Source organism: Eleginops maclovinus, chromosome 20 (genome assembly GCF_036324505.1).
Source record: "Eleginops maclovinus isolate JMC-PN-2008 ecotype Puerto Natales chromosome 20, JC_Emac_rtc_rv5, whole genome shotgun sequence".
Taxonomy (NCBI): domain Eukaryota; kingdom Metazoa; phylum Chordata; class Actinopteri; order Perciformes; family Eleginopidae; genus Eleginops; species Eleginops maclovinus.
The window spans coordinates 8,674,248-8,701,330 of record NC_086368.1 but is presented as its reverse complement, the minus strand read 5'-3'; the positions used below and the strand labels follow the sequence as shown (position 1 = coordinate 8,701,330).

At 41.0% G+C, this 27,083-nt stretch overlaps 1 protein-coding gene across 17 annotated transcripts in view; it reads right to left on the bottom strand.

Annotated features, from left to right (window-relative positions):
* eif4g3a (eukaryotic translation initiation factor 4 gamma, 3a) overlaps positions 1-27,083 on the bottom strand; it is a 55,316-nt gene that overhangs the window by 26,600 nt on the left and 1,633 nt on the right. For 2 of the 17 annotated variants that reach the window (XM_063911411.1, XM_063911417.1), the window contains exons 2-12: positions 17,463-17,577; positions 16,930-17,034; positions 14,323-14,490; positions 11,883-11,975; positions 10,674-10,706; positions 7,678-7,698; positions 5,077-5,256; positions 3,976-4,087; positions 3,661-3,821; positions 2,139-2,273; positions 145-313 (exon numbers count right to left, since the gene is read on the bottom strand). In XM_063911411.1, coding sequence (XP_063767481.1) covers positions 145-313; positions 2,139-2,273; positions 3,661-3,821; positions 3,976-4,087; positions 5,077-5,256; positions 7,678-7,698; positions 10,674-10,706; positions 11,883-11,975; positions 14,323-14,490; positions 16,930-17,034; positions 17,463-17,577 — 1,292 coding nt within the window. The remainder of the gene's footprint in view (positions 1-144; positions 314-2,138; positions 2,274-3,660; positions 3,822-3,975; positions 4,088-5,076; positions 5,257-7,677; positions 7,699-10,673; positions 10,707-11,882; positions 11,976-14,322; positions 14,491-16,929; positions 17,035-17,462; positions 17,578-27,083) is intronic. The other 15 variants (XM_063911413.1, XM_063911424.1, XM_063911421.1 and 12 more) reach the window with 12 other exon arrangements.

The following is a 27,083-nucleotide window of genomic DNA, read 5'->3' as shown; positions in this document are numbered from 1 at the left end:
GGAATGACTCAGCAATAAATAGACCAATATTACTGATGGTCTAATGCCATATTTGTACTATTTAAACATAAAAACAAAGTTAAAAATGAATTGGTAGCATATTGTAAGGATGTTTTAAAGGAAGGGGGGGATGTTGGTGCAGACCTGGCCCTGGTTTGGTGTCTGCAGCCGCAGTGGTTGGCGGCTGCTGTGGCTGTAGTGGCTGCGGCGGCTGCAGGGGCTCCAGCGCGTAGCCCCCAGGATGGGCCTGCTGCGGCAGAGGAGGCTGCGACTGCGGCTGCTCTGGAGTCTGGCTGCTGCTCGGCTGCTGCTGCTGCGATTTGAGGTAGAAAATGTGAGGATAATGAGGGTGCGGCCATAAAAACTAGCAACACAGAAAACCAGAGACAGGCCCAGATGTGGAGGCAAGCATGCACACAAACAAATAAACAAACAAGCAGGATTTAAAGCAGAAAACAAGGAGCCCGATGGGGTGGGGGATGGATTCAGAGGACAGAGATGGAAGACAAAAAAATAAAGATCAATGTGGGAGGAATAGCAGGAGGAGGGGAACGGCTCAGAACGATGCAAAGGAAGAGGAGCGTAGAGAAGATAGAGAGGGAAATAAATCAAAAGGGGCACAAAAAGACAGAGAGAGAGAGGAAAGACTGTTAACATCCACAGGAGGACACAGGGAGGAAGAAGGCACAGCGTCCTTCTTCAGAATCCAAGGAAGCTGTTTGATTTGGGCTTTTACAATGTGCCAATAGCAATAGTGCATTGGTTTCCAAGTTCTGTAATTTGACCCAGAGCCCTGCTGGATTCCATTTTACACATCTAATTGGGGCGGGAGGGCTTTTTTTTTCTTAAAGAACAGAATGGATATGAAATACATTTGACAGGATTCTGAAGAGGACGCAGGAGATACATACAGAACATATGCAGTAAGTAAAACAGAGATAGAAAGGAAGCAGGTGTAGGATTAGAACAGCTATAGAGTGGTGCAGGAACGAGTCCTAAAACCCGGAAGTGAGTTAGCATTTGACCACCTCCAGTTCCCAAGTCAGTGGGATTTCTCCGTAGGATTTTGGAAAATAGCTTGAAATAAGGTCTGTGGTTGACACAAATTGAAGAGACGGATCACGTTTTGTTCTACGACATTAGAACAAAATGGTGATTTTTGAAGAGTTTACGTGTCTGAAAAATGATGGTTGTTAAGAAGTGGCTGAATAGGACAGAAGATGTCGAGGATGTTGTACGTCATTACGCCGAACACGTAAACACTCCAGCTAAGTTTGACTGATACTGGTAATTGAAACAGCCATGAATTCCAGTTCAATTCAGTGTGGCTAAAAGGAAAAGCTTTGTTAAAACATGCAAGCGGGCGAAAGTCAATTGAAAGGATCTTAAGTTGGCGTGACGTTGAAGCCCTGCAACCCTACTGTACTCGTCTGTAGTTCCTTTATAGCATAACGTTAGCATTTTGCTTCTGGCGATTAGATTTATGATTAGAAAATGATAAAAGTAGGGTAGACATGTAGAGATTATCCTGCTGAACAAAACGTGCACTTATCAAACAGGTTCGTTTTCCACAGATCTGATTTTTTACAATATTCCAAAATCCTATGGAGAAATCCATTGCTTTTTAGTCGAGGGAACCCATGCGCAGCTTACTTCCGGGTCGGCCTACACAAATACGTCATCCCTGCACCAGTCTTTTGTAAGAGAGTTAAGTGGTCATGTTACCAGCCTGTATGTCTAAACATAAGTTGTATGCATGTTAATGAAATCCCTCTTTTTTTATTATTCTTAAGGCATTTTTAGCTGAAAAGTCCCAGGAACATATGACAGGGAAAACACAAGACTGCTTCAGAATATAAACACAGTAATAGAACCAATAAGACAAGTGCTTTAAGATGTTGTGAAGTCCAGAGGCATGTTCTGGACTCAAAGCCACCATGAACTACTTATGAGAAGGCAAGATGGCTGCATAAATTAAAGACACACAGGCTGAATCCTGTATGTGAAACACGTGGTGGAGAGGATTGGAGCTCACACTGCAACATGAGACACCTTCTCCTCTCAGCTCAGTCTATTCAGCTGCTCTCAATGCTTCACTAACTGTAACTACAGTATCTGAGCGTGTCAGAGAGCCATACCTGTGGGGGTGTCGGGGTGGAGGAGGGGCGGCCGACCGGAGGCGTTGAATTCCTGCTCCCTGAACCCCCTGCCATGATCTCGTCTGTGATGTCCCTGCCGCCCTGGTTGGGGTCACGGATACGGATCTGGGAGGACAATGGCACAGAAAAAACAAAACCCACTAAAGCATGCTAGTTTGAGAGGGACCCTGCGTCAGATACGTTAGAGTTCTCTGCAGCAGTTTACACTAACCAGAGCCTGGGGTGTTCTATTTTTAGGAAAAGAAACGGGTCACTGACATCCAAATAAAAAAAGTAATTCACCAGAGAACATACAAAGAGAAATGATGTGTGTTTTAACTGAACCAATAGCAAAAAACCTGCATATGCACATTTTAATCCATCTGTTTTAATGTTGATAAGGTCAATATGTGATTTAATATGAGGGGCCACAAGTCAGCTTTGGGACTTTTAAAACAGGACACAACACGGACAATTTTGTGCATCAACTGCCATCTGCCACAACAACTGATCTCTGGCTGGAGGAGAACTCACTGCCCCATAGTTTCTCTTATAACTTCACAACTTCCTACAGTCCATTTTATATTTATATATAATTTAATATGCTATCATGGTCAACTTGTATATTTTGTACTCTTTAGTTCCGTTATACTTCTATTTTTTAAATGTTTATTTTCTAATTATGTTTATTTTATGCTGCTTTAACCAAATACTGTCCCAATTTGGGACCAATCTTATCTATATCATCCAGCTGTTTAGCTAGAGCGAATAAAAGAGCAGGCGAGGAAATCTGCAAATGAGTCATACAAACTATTTGAATTCTGAATCAATACGTCTCTCAAGAGCTCTTTTGAACTTAGAAAATGTACATTTTTTCTGATGGGAATCATGATCACAGAGGCTACAGACCAGCTTCTTAATCGTCCTTCAGAGAAGATAAGATTATATTAGTAACACAGATCATTTTGTATTTTTCTTATACTTGCTTTTTGGTAGGAAACATGAAATAGTTGGTTCATATCACCAATATCCCAGCCTTCAGTTAGAGCTGGCATTTTATGGGATTCATTTTATGTTATTTTGATGGCACTTAATTTAAATAATTTGAATGTTTTAGGCATTTTTATTGTCTTTTGTTTTTATCCTTATGTCTATTTTTATTTGTATTACTCACACTATCTTGTCTTCCCATTTTGCTGTAACTCCATCGTTTACAATGTTTTTGTTTGTTTTTAATCTGTAAAGCCCACTGAGACAAACGCGGTTTGTGATATTGGGCTATACAGATAAAGTTTGATTTGATGTTATCCACTATAACATGTGCAAGCATTGTCTTGCTTTTTAGAATTTAACCACAATAAAGGCATCTGTTGAAAGGCTTTACCCCCTTTTTACCCTGGGACTTTCCTTCTTTTTTAAAAGATTCAACATTTGACGATTGCCGGAGGTTCAGAGGGTCTAATGCAATAAAACATTTTTTGGAAAAATATGTTCCGACTTAAAGAACTACTGAGGTACTCACTGTTTTCTTCTCACGCTTGGTTGGTGGAGGTTGCTGTGGTGTAGGCACTATGATGGGGGGTGAGGGGGGGTACACAGGCTGTCCAGGGTAGTACTGGGGACCAGCTGTGGGGACGGGAGCAGGAACCGAGGGTGAGACAGGCGGGTGGTACCTGAGGGGGTCTGAATGCAGAAAAGGAAAGAGGAGAAAAAGGATATTAGTACAACACTCCACCGCTTTGGATAAACAAGGCTGATAAACTTTGTGGTAAATTCAGATACTAAATGTGACTTAGGAATAGTACTTGATGTATGCAGTGCTAAATTAATGACTCACGATATGGGGAAGGGTACTCCCCTGGCCCCGGCCCAGGATAGAAGGTTCCGGACCCCGGAGGCTGTACAGAATACTGCTGAGGGGGTCCCACATAGGGCGTACTGTGGCGATACTGCAAGGAGAGAGGGACAGCTCAACACATCATCACACACTGATCCAAACTACACTTTAGAAACTGCTCTCTTTTGCAATCTGTGAAATCTTTTTTTCCCCTCACATTTGCATAATCATCCTTCTGCAAGATTTTAGATCTGCCGTTTTTTAAAAATCCTTTGTGGACAAATGATATGAACGTTGTTCCTAGAATTCTGTCAAATCTAACCCATACCAGCAGCAGCCAGAGAGGATTTTCTCGCACAGAAAAATATATATTTGCAGGTGCTTAACAGAAGTTCAATTAGAGGATGTTTTCTTAATTTAAGTCTAAATAGAATTTAATGAATTATTCAAACAAAAAGGCTTTTATACATCCAATAGCAGACATAACCTTAGCAGGAACTGAGGAATGAATAGGTCTGTTTCCTGTGCTACGTTTATATTACACCACTCTCATACCTGGTGGATGTGATGCCTATGGTTAGCTTAGCATAGCACAAAAACAAGAGATTGGGGATATAGCTATCCGTTTTTAAAACATAATAAAATCTGCCAGACAGGACTCATAAAGCTTAATTATCACATAATAGTATCCTGTTGTTTAATGTTGTATCATAATTGAAGTGTAAACCCTCTGATTGTGGTTTGATATGGGTTCTGTTCTAGACTATTTCTTGGCCAAGTGCAGTAACATTCTAGAAATGAGTGGTTATGAGTTAACTGTTAAATGTCGGACCCTTCATATTAACAAAAATAATTTCTTCAAATATTGCACTTCAATCTGTTCAATCTAACCAGTAACAGCTGCAGCCAAAGAACATTTTCTTCCTAGTTACTCCGTAAAATCCAAATCATTAAAACGGCTAAAGCATCTGTGAAATTATAGTTTTTGTTAATTCTAATGTTCAGAATCTGTGTTCATCATAATAAATAAAAAATAACACTTTTTTTGAGACTGAAGTATAGGAGTAAATGTAATTTTAAGACCCAGTCTGCCTGTGTCACCTGTGGGATGTAGTACTGAGCAGCCTGTGGGGAGGGGAAAGGCATGGGTGCCATGGTCATCATGATGGGTTGGTTGGTGGGGTAGACAGCCGCTGTAGGCGTCTGTGAGCCGGGCCGTATGGAGGGAGTGTTTGTAGGGATGGTGGGCCTCGCAGTCTGCATCTGAGTCCTCTGGAAAAACTGAAGGCAACATGTGAAAAAAACACAGAGGAACAACAAAAAGACATTAAGCGCTATCCCGGAGGCATCCGTCTCATTTCCACTCGCTGCCATCCTTTATCTAAAATACAAACGGGTACTGTTTTTTTCTAAATGTCTCCACCATTTGGCTTACACATTTCTCAGTGAGACAGTCCTGGTTTCCATCAGCAGCTTAAAAAAAAGGAAGGAAAAAAGAGCCCCAGCACCACGACTTCCTCTACACTGATTCAGACTGAAGGATGAAAGGCAGAGTGATTTTTAGACTGCCATGAACAATTTTATACTAGAATTTAATGCCTTTTTAATCTTTATTTCCACCATGATTTGCTTTACTAAACACCTAACATGTTATATTGTAACTGGCAAGCACTATCATGAATCAGATAAATGACAGGGACAAAGCAGGGAGCACCACTCAATAGTTCCTCCTACAAGCATCTGATGGACTAAACAGAAGCCTTAAAAGCATCATTAAATTAAAAAGGAGAGCACATAAGCCGTGAAACTAAACAGTTATCAGAATTGCCCTGTATTCATCATGGAGGTTATTTTCTTGATATTACCATTAATAAAGGTGGGAGGGAAGCTGACATAAAAGGTTGATCCCTGAGGTGTGGTGGTGTTTCACGAACTGAATGGAGACTAGCTGCAGAACACTGTATTGTTGTTAAGGGATGTTTCTGGTAAATTTAAACACCTTGAGAACCTAATAGTTAAGCAACAAAAGATTCAAAAGCCAGGCTACACACAAGCTACCAGTTATCCAAGGAACAAAAGGTTTCTAACTGGTCCCAAATGCAGCTGACACAAACACCGGTGACGATTCCTCTGCATTAACCACTTCATGCAAGAGCTGATCTCAAATCCCTCCTCCTTACCTTTAAAGGCTTTTAATGGAGTGGCTCCTTCAACTATATCCAGCTTTATTTCTCCATACACTTAATCATCCCCTTTACATTCCCTCAAAGCGGGTAACCATTCCTCGATCTAATAACAACTCTTGGTGGTCAAGCCCTTGCCCACACAGCTGCCCTGCTCTGGGATAATCTCCAGCTGAATATTTGGGAGGCAAGCTCGGTTGATACTCGAAATGTCAGGCTGAAACACATCCTTTAGCTATAATCTCTCCTAATTTCACTGGTCTGTTGGCTAATCTTTCTCTTCCCTGTTACCTTATTAACAACAAGGCTGGATATCCCATGCCTGTTATTGCTTCACTGTAAGATCTGTTTTTTAAATAATGTAACAGTCTTCCAATAAAGCACTTTATACTACAAGTCGACATTCATACAATGATGAAAGTGCTCGTGAGGAACACAACTAAAGGCTCATTTACACACAGCTACCTCTTTTATTTGTATTATTGTGGCCAGCCTGCCGACTGTAAACAAGCAGCACAGCTGTAGAAAATAAAATAAAAACTCTTGGCCAGCTGAATGGCTTTGAATACCTTTTTATGTGTGTGTGAGCAGCTTGGCCAACTTCGCAGTTGTACTGAATGTGTGACAACACACAGCATGGCTCTCTTCATCAGGCAGCAATATGGCCTTTTCTCCAGCCTCACACACTGACTGTAGCTACTTTTTAATACAGCACGTCACAATGAGTTAAAAAGTGTATTATTAGGCAGGTTCTGTGTTTGGACGCACCTAAAGAAAGACTTCTACCAACAGCTGGCTGACTTCCAGGCAACTAAGGGCTCATGCCGGGAATATCCCATAAGCACAGTCACATCGGGCTGCAGTGAGAGAGAATAAACAACGCTGTAAACCCGTCTAAAAACACCCAGGAGGGAAATCACTTTTAACATAATAAATCAGGTTTAATGGCTTTATTGCAAATAGCCCTTTGGACATTTGGGAAAGGACCAGGAAGCTGTTCATTACCCAAAAGACAGTCTCAGTAGATTTGCTGGCAAAGCAAGAAATATGAGTCCACAGACAAAACAACTTTCCAACACCGTCAACAAAAAAAAAGCGCTTTGTAACTTGGGCTGAAAGAAATCGCCGAAACAATAAGAGTGCTCTCCAGCAACACTGAAACCATACATACCTCCAATTGGAATACAAAAAAACACATTTTAAACAGGCACTTTCTTAGTACATGTGATACAGAATATCTCTCGCATTCCGCATGCTGTTCATTAGGTTGTGCAAGCTAATTAAAGATGAGTAATGAATGGAGGAAAAACTACAGAATGATGAAGGTGCATTAATGATCCTCCACATAAAAGACACAAAATAATGATGATAAAATGACCTCTCTACGGAGCATTCACTGTGGTGAAGATGAGGGGGGTGCATGGGGATAAAAGTCAGGAGGGAAGGGATCATTTGAGGATGATCCTCATCATGCCATGCAGGTCTGCAGGGAGACTGTAAAAACAGAGGTTAATGTTACCTGGATGGGCCTGAATCCTCCCTTGAGTATTGAAAGCAAGAAAGAGAGAAAAAGCCAATGGGAGACTGATACTGGTGACTCGATACAAACACAAGGAGGCCATCCGTAACCCACATACACATCAAGGCAGGAAACTGTTATTTCCCTCCACCTGACACGGAAACTGGTCCTGAGCCACTTTGATTGGCAAGAATATCTCGAACAATAGAAAAGTGTGTCCTTGGGGATGGGTGGTAAAGTGGAAAAAAGCTTCAGTGAAAATGTCACCTCAGCATTTGCCACCCTGACATAACATGCATGGTTGCACTTATATCCTCCATCCACAAAATCCTCTCTCACCCAAACACACACTTTACCTCCCACTGGTATTCCTTTTCTCAAATCGTGCAGCTTCTACGCCACAAAGTGTTCTTTTCCAGGGAGGGGGGTGGTACAGACACCTACATAACTAAGGGAGCTGAGAGGTATCACATCTCTGACCCTTCTCAGCTCAAATGTATGAAATAAACCACTGCTCCTTTTTGGAGTTTGACATTTCCTGTAGTGTCTTATAAAGGTTTGAGTGCATGTAAATGGTCAGCAAAGGCTAAAATCCCAAAGGGGGTTTCTCCCCCCCGAAACGCCTCCATTGGGCTCCTTTCCTCACTCCTGTACCATTATGATATCACTATGTAACACTCGCACTTCCAATACACAGTACGTGCTAGGCTAAGGGGCGGGACATCTCTAAGCGGTTCACCAAAACAGAGGCAGCCAGCTGACCAATTAGAGCAGACTGTGCTGTGGTTTGAGACAGAGGGTGAAAAGAGGTGCTGCAGCACAGGCAGTATGTGAAAAATAAAGAGCTTTTTGAACATTAAAGCATGGAGACATGTCACAGTAGAGGCACAAAATACAATTATGAAACATTAACATAACAGGGCGCCTTTAAAACTAATTTAAGACGAAACCACCATTTGTATCTTTCTCCAGCTTGATGTTACAGAGTAAACAATATGAAACGTTGACTACAAATACTGCCAGCGTACAGGATTGAAGCAGGTTTTATCATGGCGAAGTTACTCTGATTTTCCGAGTTGAAACAATGTCTACATCAGGGCCTGTATGCCACATGTAAAGATGAATGAAAATGTTAAGCGGATGATTATATGAAACTTCTGCTACTTGGGGCAAACCAAGAGAAAACACTTCATAGTGTTATTTACACTCTGAATAGCTCTCTGGATACAAAAACACTTGTTTGTTTTAGTGTGATAACCACTTGCGGTGACCTTTTGGTTCACACGCAAACAAAAGCTGTGATTGAAATCCCAAAACGTCAGGTTCATGCATACTGTAAGTGGAGGGCTTAGCTTTTAATAATGATGAGCCTTGTTTGAAGACGAACTTATGTTTAAGCCAAATGAATGAATGTTCTGATCTCCCTGTAGCCTTTTCTGTGCATCGAGTGCATTTCAGAGGGACAATGGCTGTTTTCACCATTGGTATAAAAGGCTACTGTTTGGCTTCATCGGCTTTCCGAATCCACTTCCGTGGTGGCACAAGTGATCCCAGCGCCAGTTTGTGACAGCCAGAGCATGCACTTGTATGTGTGCGTACAAACTCGCAAGGGCAAACACACCCAACACACTTTGACACGACACTATTAATAGTCTGTTAAAATGCTGTCTGCACAGAAGCATCCAGAAGGTGAGGATGTTAGACAACAAGTAACAAAAGGAACATCTTGGTGTGGGAGTAACATCAATTTAAACTTGGCAGCGGCGTGAAACATCACGGTATTAATAAACAAGCACAAAAGATAACAGGAAGTAACATGTACTGAATGTCAGCAACTCTTAGCATCCACAAGGTGAGAGTATAAATAAACCACGGGCAGACATGAACACATTAACAGGCCTTTCATAATCTAATGCCATTGGTTCACACGGTGTCAGATGCCTAACAGGAAACAGAGTTGAATTCACAGACGTGTCAGCCATGAACAGTGGCGGGAGCTTTCTACCTCTACCACCACTTGATTATACTATAGTTTTAAAATTGTTCAGTATTTTAAGACCAATTATCAGGACCATCTGGAATGTGGCTTGCAGATGTAGTTTTCGAAAAACCTAGACACACAATTCTGGCCTAAAGATCAACACTAAAACAGCCAATTTCATTTCAGTACCTTGGTGTAATAACGGGTAACAAATAAGACTCATGAGGATGTTATCACAACCAAATATCATTACAAAAATCAAATAATTGCAAATGATGGCTCTACTACCTGACTCGCTGTCCTCTCTTGAGACACTTACACAGTAATGACGCTGCATAGAAGTGGCCTGCAGAGGTCTAAGACCATTTACTCAAGGTAGTAGTTAGGTGTGTTCGCGGTACATGCAATTGAAAGCACTCTTTATCCTGAAAAGTGCATTATTTTTTCCAATAATTAAGTTTCTACTTATTATTTCTCAGACTAGTCATTTCCTCTTTGTTTGAATGTAAGATCAATATTTAAATCATCATGTAAAAGGGCCTTGAGGCAAATGTATAAGCTGTAAAGAAGTTTAGGAGAATCCCAATCATAAACATCCTGTGAATACAAGGAGAACCTGTTCCACTAAAAGCCCAAAGACATGCTTAAGCTTCATTACATCTGAAACCGAAAAGACTATAAAACACCATCTCAATTCTTGGAAATGAACTCGGATCAATCTCACTGTAAAAATAAACATGAATAATGCAAGAAGCCCACCCGCCAGGAAACTGCTCCGTGCACCTGGCTGGAGATGTTGGTTAAATAGCAGCACGCTCAGAAAAAAACCATGATAATTAAAACCTCTTTAACTGTATCCAAGACACTTTTTCAAATGGGAGACTTCTTTTTATATTTAAGGAATGGCAGACGTCCCGTAAACAGCCCTTTAGCCAGCAGGTACCAGCAAAGAACGGCTTTGATGATGATGATGCAAGAGAGGGAGCAGGAGGGGCCTTCAGCGGGGGTAAATTACCTGATGGTGGGTTGGTCGAGGGCCCGTGGCAAACTGGTGTGGGGAGGGAGGAGAGGTCCAGCAAGGAGATTGAAGCAGTGATGGCAAAGCAGGGAGAAAGACAGAGCATAAGAGAGACACATAAGATGAGCGATTAGGCTGGTAAATACAGAACAAAAACCACACAAGTCACCTGGTGCGAGATGCAGATATTTGTTTAAATATTATGATATGCAAACCGTAATCTGTATGCTGTGCTGTATACTGTAGTGGGATTCAAATAATGTCCCATTTCCTATGTAGGAATCTTCCCATTGTAACCACACGGCTTAAAACAAGACTCCTGAGGTCTGGGTAGCCGTGCTCTGCTGATGGGGGGCTGGGCAGGAGCCAGGCAAGATGAATAAATAATGCTCAATAGGTGTCTGAGCACAGAGAATGCTGGCAAAGTAAATATCATATTCAAAATGTCTTACTTGTGGTGTGAGGTTTCCTAAAAGGTGTTTTCATGGCATTACATGAAACAAATTCAGACAGTGTAAAGTGAAATGAAGACAGGGATTCTGACTTTTTAACTTTTAAATTGTGTAACATGGGGAAAGGATTACACCAGTGTTTACCAATGGTTCAAACCACACACCACAACAAGTCTATAAGGCAAGGGTGTCCAAACTTTTTTCACTAAGGGTCACATACAGAAAAACCATACAAAGCAGGGCCGCTCACAAGAGTTGAAGTATAGTGCCTCATAAGTAAAGTTATAGGTTAGCAAAATAAATCAAATATAGGTCAATTATGCTTGATACTTGAATACGCTTCAAGAAAACTGAAGGGCACATTTCAAGCTTGATATGCAATCGAGCTATTGGGCTATTTTTTTGTCGACTAAGATTTGTTAGAACATTTTCAACTTTAATTGACTATTTATTTGAAAAGTGGGCTTATTAAAACATGAATAATACTATGTAATATATTTTTACTTATATATTTAAGAAGCACAATATTACACAAGCACAAGTTTCAGGTGTGGGACATATTCCATTATATTTTACGAATCTCAATAAAAAAGGTACAGCTCATGCTTCACTGACAGGAGCAGATTGAGATTGTTCAACATTCTCAAGCTTTTTGTGGCAGCTAAACACCACGGGCATCCATCAGTAAGTCAATGACATCTCCCATGTTTCAATTAAAGCCACAGCAAAGCCCAAACAGCAGAGGGACACTCACCGGGCGACTTTGTGGCTGTGCATTCATTGGCTGCGTCTGGGGAGAATACACTAGAGGGGCGGAACCAGCATTCTGTCCAGGGTTGTATGGAGACTGTTAGGAAAACACAGACAGAGGAGGACACCGTTTGTTAGACACAGACCAAAAACATCATTTCATTAAGACATTTCACTGTTACAAGCAACACTTACGTACTGTGGATGTTACTGGTATGTTCCCAGCTGGGGTTTATGTGCTGCATAAAGATAATTGGTACCCTAAACAATCCTGTGTTGCTTTATTCCTGATCTAGTGAGCAGTGGGGCTAGGCAGAGGTGGGTTTAAGCAGATCTGCTTACTCGTCTCTAAGCTGCTGCTGGTTTGGCGGTGATAATTTAAGTTTGTGGTGGCAGGACTATCTATAGAAGGCTGGGGAGAGGGATACGAGAGCTGCTTTAAGGTGAGGCAGTAGGTCATTAGGCTATAACGGTGAAGTGGAACAAACAGTTTCACATACTTTCAGGGAAGCTGAGTCACTGAGTCGACGTGTGACTCAGAGGACAACATCACAGCAGCTGTTTGTTTGACAAGGAATCGAGCTTTCGATTTAACTGTTTGTTTCATTTAGTTTTTGCGTAAGCTTACGCAGAGGATATAAAGCGGCCTTAACCAAAGAAAAAGTTCAGTTCATCTTTCTTGTGATCAGGTTCAGCCTTGATTTATTTGTTGTGTTTTAGCCCACTGTGTTTTTTCATTGCCGTATTCTATCTCCATTGCATGTGTATGGGTCTCACCTTAGTTATGGCAAGAGAAGGAAATCCCATTTACCTTAACCCTTACCTGCCCCCAACCATGTCTAATTGTAATTACTATATATTTTTTAAATCTTGAAATAGGTGTCCTGATATTCATGTATTTCTTGTGTTCAATTTCTATGATGTAAAGGTCAGCCTGGGATCATGGCTGTAATCCCGCAAATCCATAACATCCAGTCAATAATCTTACCTAAATCCAGGTTAATCACTATGCTTCTGCCCTTAACCTCGGGTAGTATAAACATGGATACACCTACATCCCCTGTTAACGTATTCCCAATCCTGATGAATTATTTTACACTTTTCTACCCAAATAACTGAGGACTAAACACGACAATGCTTTAATTATGGTAAACTGATGGCGCTAAAGTTTAGCAGAGGACCTCTTTTAGCTGCAGGTGCATTAATAAGATAAGATAAGAAAGACTTTATTAATCCCTGACGGGGAAATGTTTGTGTTGCAGCATCATAAACAATACAAGTCATTGCACATAATAGAACAATTCTAAAAAATAAACAATACTAAAAAATTAAAATAAACCGGAATTATATATATGCATACACAGTTAACTAAGAGGATAAATAATATATAAACTGTCAGACAAGTAAACACTATTGAAGTTAGCAAAATATAAAGCAGGATATTATATACATAATAGTGCAGTGGATGGAATATTCAATAAAATATAAATATAATTGTCTCCAACATGTAAAAAAATGATTTGGGTTGAGCAAACTGATCATACATCATAACCTCAAACAACCTGATTTACTTGGGTACAAAGTATCTGACATTAAAATCAGTTAAAGTTGGCTCATACATCAAAACATTACTTCCTGCAGGTTAGTATTACAACCACACAGGTACAAGTACAAGAGGGTACTGGGTTCAAACCAGTGTTAATCCCCCAGCTGATCTGCTCTCCTCCCGTAGTTTTAATCTTAACAGGTCACATACATATATTTAAACATGGTGGTCCATATGAATCAGCCCTGCAGCAGTAACCTTGATTTACCTCCATTTTGCCACATGCATGCTGGGTTTGCACTCTGTATGAAGAATACAGACGATGCATGTCTATGGGCACCAGTGCAGAGATCTATTCTATTAGATCTGCTATTATTATTCTATCAGAATGTGTCTTTGTTTATATCATACCTCCATCTGAATTGCATTAAAACAAGGCAATCATGCACACACGGCTAACTGTTGTATTGAAAGTGAAAGGGTTGATGGAAAGGACAAACAAAATAATACATGTAAAAAGCTGATAAAGTGAAGCTGAAGAAATTAGACAGAGAAGGGGTCGGGACAACAATATTCTAGCTGACAGCATTATTTCAAAATAGGAGATAAGTCGAATTGGAAGTTATAAAATAAAGTTTTGTTACATCATTCTTAAAAAAAATGCTATCATTTCCAAAAAGTGTTCCATTTATTCAAATTTGACACATTTTGATAAATAAAAAAACCCAACTAAATGTATTTGGATAAGTTAAGAACACTATCTGTGTGTATATGTTTGTCATGATGTGATAATATTGGGTAAAAATAAATACTAATGATGAAAGTCTTAAAAAGATAAGCAAACAGATCAATCATGAGCATGCAGAGAGGGTGAAGGCGGACACACTGATAAACTCACCCCTCCGCCTGCCTCCCAGCCCTTGGGGTAGCGATATTGGGAAGCTGTGGGTAGGGATACCTGAGTGAGTGCTGGGGAGTGGGCATGACCGGGTGGTGTGCCCGCCAAGTTAGGGTGTCCCTTTGTGATGTCATGAGCAGTGTAAGGAGGGCCAGCGTGCCTGGGTACCTGTATGCCATAAAATACTCAGGTCATGTATACAGACACGCAAAACAAGACATTATGTCATACACACATGCACTGATGCAGAGGAGGAAGATAAATTCCACAGGTCATTATTCCTCTCTCCTGCTGAGGAATGTCAATGAAGCTAAAGCTCCAGGATTAGCCCCTGTATGTGTGCAGAGGTGAGGACCTGTGCTGGGGAGTGATTTTGGAGTCTGCAAAGGGTTGGCGGAGACCCTCTGGCCTCCTGCAGCCTGCTGTGTCCAACTATGCGGCGCAATGATGCCTGGGCCTCATATGGCACAACTGGGTCAAGCCATCATATCACGATCCAACTCATGTGTGATAAATTAAGTGCCCTTCGGATACAATGGATACAACTGAGTCATTCGAACAAGTCTCATCAATATGGGCCAACAAAGAGCTCAAAGGCGTTCATTGCCAGCCTGGGGGGGAGCAGTATCAGGAGGAAGAGATGAGATTGGACTCTGTGGTGTAGCGGGATGGGCCCTGGCTGCTGCAGCTGTTGGCTGGCAACACTGCAGGTGCTGCTTGTTTCTGCAGCAAGACACACACACACACACACACACACACACACACACACACACACACACACACACACACACACACACACACACACACACACACACACACACACACACACACACACACACACACACACACACACACACACACACACACACACACACACACACACACACACACACACACACACACACACACACACACACACACACACACACACACACACACACACACAAAAGCTGGGCAGTCCACAGTTCTCTCCAGCCAGACTTTTTTTTTCTTTACAATTTATTAAAGCTATTAAGGCTTTTCCAACGCCAAAACTGATGTTTCTTTCACCTTAAAATGCATTATATTCAAATCTACTGAACACTATTTCACATAGATTCTATAGGATCAATTTTGCTTCTCTCCATATACTATGTGTGGCCCACTTCCCTCAGATGACCTGGGATGAAGCAACTAATCTAGCTGCTGTTGCCAGGGGAGGAGCCTGCACTGCTTCAGGCCAGTGAGTGATTCTGAGGACATACAGAGTGATGGGGTGGGGGAAGGGAGGCAAAGTGGCTGTATAGGAGCTGTACATGAAAGGAGAGGGGGGGGGAGGGGGGACAGAGTGTACAAGCCCTACATCCACTGCAGAGAACAACCGTTTCATGCCATGGGATTTATTTCTACCAGTGTCATCATTGTTGCAGCCTATCGCTTTTCAAACGGACTTCCTGAGGTAGAAAATCTCCTAAAACCTGCGGTGTTTCCAGTGGGCAATCTAACTCTATAGGCATACATTATTCTTGTTCTATTTGCAGCTATACACCACAAAGTGAAAACATCTTTGTGGTGTCAAATAACCAAAATGTCCCAGTCTGGGATTAATAAAGTCATTCTTATCTTAGTAAATCTTAACCAAAGTGGCAATTCTACAGTATGCTACAAAGTTAATAAGAGATAAAACATCAGCACAGGGCTATCAAACACACACTAGCCAATATTTTCCCTAGAAATGACCACTACGATGTTAGTATTTAAATGTGGAGGAATTCTCAGTGAGCACCATATTTATTGGGCCAGCTCAGTTCATTTTGCGGAGAAAAAAAGAAAATCAATAAAATGTGTAGTGAAAGGAAAAATCAATATTCCTTTCTTCTAATTTAGGTCGTAAACATTTAATGTGGGGTTCCCACTAATCATTATCTTACAAAGATAAACGCACATGTGGCTGATCAGAGGAGAAGCCCGGGGTCTGCAAACAGCATGACTCTTATCACAGCATAATGCCCACTGCCAGATGGTGACTGTGTCCTCTGAGGGAAGGGATGAGGCTATTTCAGGTTTGTTTTGGTCTTTAGGGAGATACAGTAGGTGCGGCTGGTCACTGACGAGACATGAATGGTTCAGCCAAGGATAACATTTCAGAGGAAATGGGTTGTTTTTTCTTCTGTGGCTTAAAAAAAATAGTCCCTTTTCAACAATATACAAATACAACACAAGCGACGACGAAGACCATGATACAGGACATGTTAATAAACCCCTGGAGGGAGACGGTGAATGGCAAAGGTCTCCTGAGGTAACACATTTCCCCAACAGTCAGGTCACAGTATAATGTCTTAACAAGCATGCCTTCTTCTTTACGCAATAAATAAACCCCCCCACAGATGCATGATGACAGTGCCTGTAAAAGCTATTCACCCTCTTGCAGGGATTTGTTTATCCTTTAAAATATGTGACACAATGTAAAAAAAACCCATCAAATATAAAATAACTTTTACAGGCACTGTCATCTTGCATGCTACCAAACTGCAAAGACATATTTAAAGTCAACACACATTCGGCTGCTAGTTCATCAGGTACACTTTAAGGGGTTTACACTTTGAAAACGAATGCAATAAATCCTACCTTCATAAAGGTTACAATGTTCTTAGGAGGAAACTGGTGGTTTTCTCCTGCACTGAACTTCAGTTGGGCGCTCTGCCTCAAAAATACAGCAATGTCTGTGGCGCTCTGTGGTCAGGTCAAAAACAGCAAAAGAATCACCTCATACGTTGATGTTTTTGGGAGTGGCATGAAGCCTACATCAGGGCATAATTATCATGGTTATACTGTTCTGTGAGAGGAGGTTCTAATATTTAGCATGCCCTATTTATATCAATGAGAGTGGACTAAATATTAGAACACCTCTCGGTAAGCTCCAAATATTACCATAAATAAACATCTCTAATAAACACTTCAAACAAACATTGCAACCTTTATAAAAGGGAAGTGTTGCATAAGCCAGTTGTATCCAGGTGAACCTAATAATCTGGCAACTGTGTGTGTGTTTTTACAGTCAAGCGTTTACTACATTCAGTCCATACTCTAGATATAAGTCCCTGCGTGTGTGTATTCTGTATCTGGAGTGTGTATTTCTTTGTGCATGCACTGCAGCGTACCGGTTGATAGGTTTGGGAGAGGGGCTGTGTGCAGGGACTCACACTGTAGACTGCAGCGACTCCGGGCTGTGTTGGGAAGATCCGGTCGTCCAGAGATGGCTGAACCCGAGGGATTCTGGAGAGAGGTGCGTTCAAGAAAACTCAACTGGACACTGATAGATCTCTTGGATAGATAAAAGATATGCTCAGATAATGGATGCATGTCATATTTCATGAAGTCATGATAAGAGATCAAAACAATAATAAGACTACCCTTATAAAGGGTTTACGAATAATTTGTAATTAATTTATTAATTAGGTTGTGAACACTTTATAAATCATTAATACCTTTCTATAAGACAAGAAATAAACAGGGCAACTGAGAGATGCCAAGAAACATCAAGATGGATAGGGGGAGAATCAACTCAGTGAACAACAGACACCAAGGACGTTGGCTGATGAAGAAGACCAAAGTAGCCAATATAAGGCTTAGTCATCTAGCCAAATAGTGAGCCTGTGTCGGTGTATGAGAGCTGGTTTATAAATGGTTCTTAATGATTAAAAGTGTTTGCAACCTAATTAATAACCTAATTATAAACCCTTCAGGAATCCTTTATAAGGGTAGTCTTATTGTAAAGTGGTACCCAAATGTCCTTCCTTCCTTACATTAAATCTAAATATTACTGACTCAACATGAAGGGACTTGATTTAGTATGTGTAGAAGTTTCCCCTATTTGGGAAAACTTTCTTCGTACATTTCTATGATTTCATGCTATACATATAGCTGATTCAGATCCAAAGGGCTTTCCTCAAGCTCTTACGGATCTGATTTCAAAGATCCCCCAACCAACCCACCCCACCCCACCCTGCCCAAAAATGCCCCATCTCTGAGAGCACACAGTGTACCTTCACCATTTTGCAAGTGTGAAAGGGAAAATGTGAAATGGATTTCTGGACCACTTCAGGCAGATGGACAGCAGCAGATAAGCCAAGTGCAAATCAATAGAAAAAATAATGGTACAAACATCAGTTTTGAAGTGGAATAGTAGGGTCAAAAACATATGTCACAACAGTTGTAGAAACCCATAATACTGTCATTATTACAATGGGCTCTGTTTGAACAGAAAGCAGAACTGAAGACAACTTTCTTTAGGGCTTCTGAAACGTGCAATAATGAGACTCACATGGGAGTGATCTCTCAGATGTTTAGGGAGACAAAAGAGGGAATGTCTAATAGCCACATAGAAGTAGGAAGCCCTGTGGTTAGTAACCTGCTCAGGCAGTTGTCTGTGACAGAACGTCTCTCACACACACAGTCACATGGTTTAAGGGAAACTGAACGTCTGGCTTTCTTCCTTTCACTCAAATCACGCCTCCTCTTTCCCCCCTGAGGGAAGGGTCATGCTAGAGAAAAAGTTGGTTGTGCGACATGTGTCTGCGCACACTATCCAAAGTGTTTTTTGTTGTTGAGAATGACCTAACTCAAGAGTGAAAAGCCAGCTGTCATAAGGGGGAGATGCAATGTGGTCAAAAATTGGGACATCAGCCCATATTTTTCAGACAGTTTCTCCAGGAAGAAATGCAGTGTTGATCTCACATGAAAAGTGCCAGGAACAGCTTGTTGTAAAACATTTTTTTTAAAACAAGAGTGCTGAAAAGGAACCCAGCGTTCTCTCTAACCTCTGTGCATCTGGCCAATCAGGCCGTTAAGTGGGTGTGAATGTCACATCGTAGGTTACAGGAATGATCGAACACAGCACCCCCCTGGCTTATCCAAAGACCAGTTCCTGATGGAGTAAACTGGCCCTTTAAGCAAGTTTACTCTGCTCTTGCCTGCAGGGGCCGTCATCTGTCTTGGCCCCCTGCCAGCATCGCTACTCCTAACCGACAACACAAGAGGGAGAGAAGGATATATAAAAAAAACTTTAGAAAAGAGGGCTGCTATCCCAAAAAGCAGAAGTGCAGCAGGGGGCATTATTATTAGGAATTTAGAATGACAACACACCCACCTCCACACACACCCAGTATACATACACAGAATTAGGAGTAATTAGAGGAGCTGTCTCCTTACAGTGACATGGCAGTCTAGGTGAGGAGGAGTAGAATAATACTGTGTTATGGGAGACACAGAATATACAATTTTGATGCTTTGTTTTTCCTAAAGTGCAGGACAGGAGACATTTAAGAAAAGAGTGATATCACCAGAAACACTTAAATAAATCTTCTACTCGTTGGATATATTTTTATGTGATGATCTGAACAATCTTACTGTGGTACATCAATTGCCACAAAGCAGGTGAGGGAATGATATATTCACCTGTAAATGATTCTTGACCTAGATCTGGTGGGTGACAGACAGTGAATGTCACAGAAAGGTGGGGGGGCATCAACAAGTGAGGCAACCTGATCTGTCCGCTGTACATGATCTCTGTGTGGAAACTGTGTCGGGAAATATAAACTCCCAGGCTTAACTTTCTGGAGCAACAATCTCAAATCCAACTGGAATGAAAGAGGAGGGGGTCTGTTGTTAACCATGGCAAAGCAAAAGAAAAAATAGACCAGGTAAGATAAAGCAAGTAAATCTTCCAGGGATTCCGGCAGAAACTTTCCTGTAATGTGTTCTTTAGATTTTAGAGCATGTGAACGATCTGCAAAGGCTTAACTCCCAAAGTTCCCTCTAAAGGGAGTTTCTCTCCCACACACCCTCCCTGCCTAAAACACATACATTGGAATTTGTTTACTTATGCAACATAATGACATCATTATGCAACACTAGCGCTCAAAAACATTGTACATGATAAGCTAAGGCGTGGGACATTTCTGACACATCTCTAGGCAGTCGACCAATCACAACAGAGCCAACCAACTAACCAATCAGAGCAGACTGGGCTCTGGTTTCAGACAGAGGGTGAAAAAAGGTGCTGCAGCACAGGCAGTATGAGGAAAACAGAGCTTTTTAAACATTAAAGCATGTAAACATGTCACAGTAGAATCAAAAATCCCAAATAACGACCTGGAAATTAGCAAAATGGGGCCCCTTTAAATTGCTAGTCTACATTATATTTGAAAACGTGTCTTGGGTCTTTAGCTGGAATAGTCTTTTCATATCATGTTTTGGGGGAAACTCAAAAGCAGACGCTAAACAAACATAAATATTTACAAAGCAGGTTAATATGTTAAAGACACGAAGGTATTTAATTTCTCAGCAAAAAAAAAGAATCCAGTTTTGTTATCCTTCTGGACAACTTGCAAAATAATTCTGTTCGTGATCCTAAAAAGGTGTTGCACACAAACTGAAGCTACATCTCACTTTGATATATTTGCATTTTTAATTTAATAGCATTTTTTATTTGGGCAACTACTCTCTGTGTAGGTTCACAAATTGACAGTTAGCATGAGTGAACGTCCAATTATGCCATTATGACAAACTTTTACCATTGAATTATTTGTTTATCTTTGCAGTTTGTACTGTACTGCTTGATCACGCTGTGAAAACTAAATGTCCTGAGGATCATTGGTGTCAAGCTGTCCACGTAGGTGGGCATGTAAACCCGATGGAGGCTTTTCAGTCAAGCTCTTATGCATGTATCCGGCCCAACCATGAAAGTGGCTGAACGCACTAATTAGATATTAGTCATTAGTTTGATCTCCATTCATTTTCTGCCTGAGGAGAGGAGGCGACCACAATGTCAACTTAAAGAATCACAACAGGGACACCGCTTCAGGGAATAAGAGCATCAGTGGGGCTGTACAATTACCTGCGACATCCAATTGAACAACATTACATAAATGGTGAGCTTCACATTTGACCCCTTCGCTGAGACTGAGAAGAAACGCAGTGTACAGAACAGAGGGCTGAAGGTACCTAATCCTATAATTGCCAAACCTCAAGGATACTAGTTAGTTAAAGGGGCCATACTATGCAAATGTTCAGGTTTCATCATTGTATTATGTCTATTTCAACATGTCTCCATGCTTTAATGTCCAAAAAGGTCTTTATTTTTCTCATACTGCAGCACCTCTTTTCACCCTATGTCTGAAACCAGAGCCCAGTCTGCTCTGATTGGTTAGCTGGTCGGCTCTGTTGTGTTTGTTCAACAGCTTAGAAATGTCCCGCCTCTTAGCGCATCACGTACAATTTGTTGGAGTGCTAGCCATAGGATCTAGGAATGCACCGATACATCGGTGAGACATCGGCAGATGTTAGTCCTATTTACCACCATCGGCACATCGGTGAAATAAGGTGACATCACCGATGGCAGTCGCCGATGTTTATGTTTTGCTACGTGACCGGGAGAATTTGCATTAGCGTCGTTGTTTTTAAATCTGACGGACCAAATCTGAAGTCAGGGCATCATTTTAAAGGATTAGAACAGTGACTGTAGGTCTCCCGTAACTTTAAAGTCATTCGGGGGGGCGTCTCCTCTCCTCTGCGCATGCTGCAGGACTTCTGCCCCGTGTACCGGGTGTCTGGAGGATCGGTAAATGAAATCCATTCTTCAGTGTTCTTGGGAGGCCGTCGTATATATTTGTGACTTTGTTATACTTGCAGCTACTCCCATTAACTTCCAGAAACTTACTATGGCTCGCTCAACTTCTCTCTCGCGCTTACACATGCACACACGTATCCCCCACTCTCTCTCTCTTAAAGGGATAGGCTGCCTTATTCTGCATTGTGCTACCATTACAGTTTACATAGTAAAACATCGGCCATCGGCATCAGTATCGGCAAAAATGTTATTCTTAACATCGTTATCGGCAGACATTTTTGCAATCGGTGCATCCCTAATAGGATCCATGTGTTACATAGTGATGTAACTATGTCACCGACGTGAAGAAAGTAATACAATTGAAGCGTTTCAGTGTGTGTGAGAGGAACTCCCTCTGAACGGAACTTGGAGGATTTTAGACTATGAAGGCTACAGGAGAGGGAACCCCCACCCCCAAAAAAGCACATTAGGCACCTTTATAATCAGAGGAGCTCATATTCCTTTTGACACTGTGAGCAGGTTTCTAAATGTTTAAATACATTTGGAAAACCACCTGCATTTACTCTTCAACAAGACTAGGCTTCTGTGTAGTTAATTGTTGACAAGGTACATATTATTCTAAAACAAGTCTCCCACCAGAACCTAATAAAAAACAATCCTGCTGCTTCTCTAAGGAGATCATAAAGTAGCTTTAACCAATCACCCTTGGCCCTTGATTCAACATTGACCTGTAAGCCTCATTTAGGGAAGGGGGGGGGGGGGTCTGCTTTCTGCTTTAGCTACTGCTTCATCATAAGCTTACTGTAATGCCACTAATGTGCTGAGTGTGTGTAAGGGGGGGAGAAGGGGGAAGACAAGAGGAAATACAGCCTCACAAATAACAGGGGTGTGATCCTGAGGATGATACGGCTCAATAAACTGTAATCTGCCATTACTCCTACCATCAATGAATTACAGCTGTGTATTTTGCAACAATTTCCCTGAATGAATCACAAGGAACGTCCAATAAAAAGAGGCAGCAGAGGGTCAGAGTGACAGGTGAGCTCTGTTTTTGCAAAGTTAGTCGCTCTGTAGGTAAATATCAACTCATCAAACAATAATATGTGCGCTGCTATATACTAACACTTTCTAAATGCAGCAAATACCACGCCTCCTTTAGATGACACAGGCTACCTGGAAACCTCAGAGCAGTGGGTTCAGAGTGGAGTCACAGGAAGTAAGCAGAGACGGCCCAGATGGTGCAGACACAAACCCTCCTGCTCCCTGATGGCCCACTGGCCACTGCACACACAAACACACACAAAGCTCTTACTGCCTGCCTGTTTTAGCTGAGGCTGCTCTTTCACTACAGTATGATACATGGTAGGTTGGTGGGTTCAACTCCAACTCTACAAAAAATAAATCTCAAGTAAAAATGGATTTGGTTTTAAAATAAAAAGGAAACAGGTTTACAGTCTGTACTTTAAAAAAGGAGGTAGATACAGAACAAATATTCACCATAATTAAAAACATATCCTTACATTGGTAAATAAAGTTGATTTGTATGCCATTCCACTGCTAAATGGGTAAATTCAAGTTGCAACTCATTCTTAGTTTCAATGACTTAAAAGCTAGAGCTGCATTGATTGGTCAACGAGCCAATTAGTCAATCAACAGAGAGTAAATGCAAACTATTTTAAAAATAATTAATTGTTAAAAATGGAATTGCTGTTTTCATCCTATGAAATATGGATATTTTTCTGTTGTATATCATATTAAACTGATTAGTTTTGGCTTCCGACACGAGAAAATTATTTCAAGAGGTGATGATATTCAAAGAAAGAGATGAGAAAAATGAGAGGGATATTTTTCATTACTTATGGTCACTTTTATAGACCAAAAAATGTATCAGTAAGAGAATCAGGAGATTAATCATAAGTAAAAATAAAGACAGGGGAAATACACAAATCTTTAAACCTAACACAGTAACAGTAGGTAAGGTAAGGTAAGGTAAGGTAAGGTAAGGTAAGGTAAGGTAAGCTAAGCTAAGCTAAGCTAAGCTAAGGTAAGGTAGGTCTGAGATGGATTCCCTTATTACCCCCTGTTGCTTCTCTGAAACACTGGCAGGTTTTGTTAAAACGTGAAAATGATTTCCTGTTATTTAGACAGCAGCCATAGCCAATGACACCTGGCCTTTTGTTTAGCAGTCACAAGTCATCTTATTTCGAAATAAAAAAATAATAAAATAAAGATAATTTACAGAATCCAAAACATACTGCCTATGAAATTAAAAATGTGCTTTGAGACACTGCAGCGGAGGATGAATTACAGGTCAGCAGTCAGAAACAGCAGCCAGAAATATATATTGCCTGGGTAATGTTAATAATGAAACACCAGAAGTACTAGCCAGTGCTACAATGCGGACCCATCCAATAACAAAAACAGCCAGTTTTTAGAAACTGATCAGTTCTAACAAACAGTACCTAAGTAGGAATTAAAGTTTTAATATGTTTTCTTTTTTCAAAAAGTGCCAACCATGTACTGAAATGAATATCAACAAGAACAGAACGAGGACAGCTGACAGAACGGTTTGCCAACTTGACGACCAGTGCACACAAATCAAGCTGTTTTGCTGCAGTGAATTGTAACAGTAGATGCAATATTGCATTTGTACATTTTTTAAAAGTAAAGCATAAATTCTTTCTCCGACAACACAAGTATTCGCACTGTATTGGCAAATGTTGTAGCACTACTTGCTGACAAATGGATGTGAACATTCTCAACTCGACCATGGACCTCACAGCATCTTGGTGTGGGTGGGATGGATCTCCAAACAAAGAGATCACTGCAAATACTGACGATTATAAGAGCAGTTGAAAGCAAGGTCAGTAAAACAGAAAAATATAGTTGTTTTTTTTCAACGACAAGTAAGTAATTGTATTTTGAAAAAGCCTTTTCTAGAGAAAAAATAGGCGTTGATCCAAGATAGATTAATATAACAGTAGCAATGATGTGTTTATGTCACTTCAGACACAAATCCTGGGAGATCTCTGACAGTGAGCAGAATGTCTTTTCTCGACTGGCCACTCCCTCTCTGGAGAGAACAGTCATGTATGCTGGCTCATAACAACTCAGCAGTTTATTTATAACATCCAAAAGTGAGTATGCTCATGAGAATATCTTCTCACGCGGCTGCACACACCTGTCCTAAAATACATGACTACAGTGCTGTGTGACCAGCCAGCTGGGTACCAACATTACGTAGTGGGATAGCAACATGAACACTGGCTGTGAATGTATGCCTGGCTGGCAGGTTAAATTAAAATTCACTGCTTTTTATTGACAAATACCTTTTGTCCAAACAGAAACCATAAGGAAACATTTGAACATTGAAAAAAGAACTTGCAAAGTTGTGAGAAAGAAAACGGAGCTAGCACCTTCAAAGAGAGATGAAAGTGCTGTACCATGAAAGCTGAGGGGATTGAGAGAGGCGGCGAGGATGGGGAAAATGGGGAGAAGCCCTCAGATTTCTCAGCTGGGCGAGCAATGGGGTGAGGTGAGCTGTGGGGGGATGGAAGGAAATAAGGGGGGGCTAAGGCAGGCTGGGTGACCTGGGCCTTTGTTGGCAGATGGTGGGAAGCGCCACCTTGGCCTCTCGCTCTGAATGCTAAGCAGCACTGCCATTGTTTGACAAGTGCAACAGCAGACGCATGCGCTGGGTGTTTCTCTGGCAACCAGGAACACAAACAAACTCCCCCCCAGCACTGCATACATACAAGCCTCACCACCTTGCTTCTCTGGACCCCTGTGCATCTCAGGACTCCATATACACACACGCCAACATCCTCCAAGTGGGAATTCCCATACATTAGGAGCCCAGGCCAGACAGAGCGTAACATGCTCCCAGAGTCCTGACCTCTGAGGTCTGGAGAGAGTGAGGAGTCAGACAAGTGGCGACACTCAGAGGGCCTGTTTTCATGTATGACAAAGTAATACATGAAATCAAATGCAGTGCTGTCTAAAACAGGGTCCAGGGACTATCATGGGGACATGGTAGTGACATTGAAGGCCCAGTTCAAGTCATACAATTGCAACTTTATCTAAAATAAATAAATAAAAGTAATTCTGGTAACTCTTAATTCTGCACAGATAGTAACATAATAAAAAATATATATACTTGTATTACTTTTCTTAACATAGTTAATGGCATTCAACAATTTAGCATTTAATAAAATTCAATACAATTCAACAGCGCCCGAAAAGCTCACTCTGAATGTTGAGCAGCACTGCTATTGAACATAAAAACAATACCTATTCAAAAACCAAACTAATATTGATTCACTTTGTAAAAGTAGTATGTATTTGCATGGCTGTTGCATTGAATTAAATTAAAAGTACATAAGCTAGGTGAAGATTAGTTTGCCGTGTGCATTTGCCTCACTCCCCTTTATGCTTTATGTGGGGATGTGATGTCCTATACACCAAGTATTGAACATTTTACAATTAATTTGTATGGTGTTCATGAATTATGATACAACTCCCAACCAATGTATTCTGTCAAATGTAGTATAAAGGACGGATTAACTAATCTGTAATCTAATCCCATTTTAAAAAACAATAATGAATGCAACCATCTTATTCACTATATGGCTGTCTAATGCTGTCTACCATTGGTTTGCCCCTGTTTATTTAACAGCAACAACATTTTAGAGATCAAAAGTCAGCACTTCCTCCAGAGTTCATAAAAAACTAAAAAGCCACATAAAAAAATACATTCAAGGTGTGATTTCTCTTCCTTAAAAAGGTGTATTTACCATTTGTATTATCATTATTATGTATTTCTATGCCAGCCAAACAATGCATCCATTGAGAAAATGCAGAGGGTTCAGTTCTGTACTAAACTGATAGGCATTCACATTACACATCTAAAAGTTGGTTAAGCAAATGTCATGAGTCAAAACAGGACACAGCACAACACTTACAGAGACTATTATCTTCTGTGTTGTGCTTGAGTTGCTCAGCTAGCCCCCAAACAAATCAAAAACACACTTTAAGCAAGACAGTTCCATACTGCCACCTGCCATAACCAGCTACTTACTGCCCCTTGCAGATGTCAGACATATAGGGCGGCTGTAATCCTGGGTGGCAGGAAATCAGGTTGAGACATCACAAC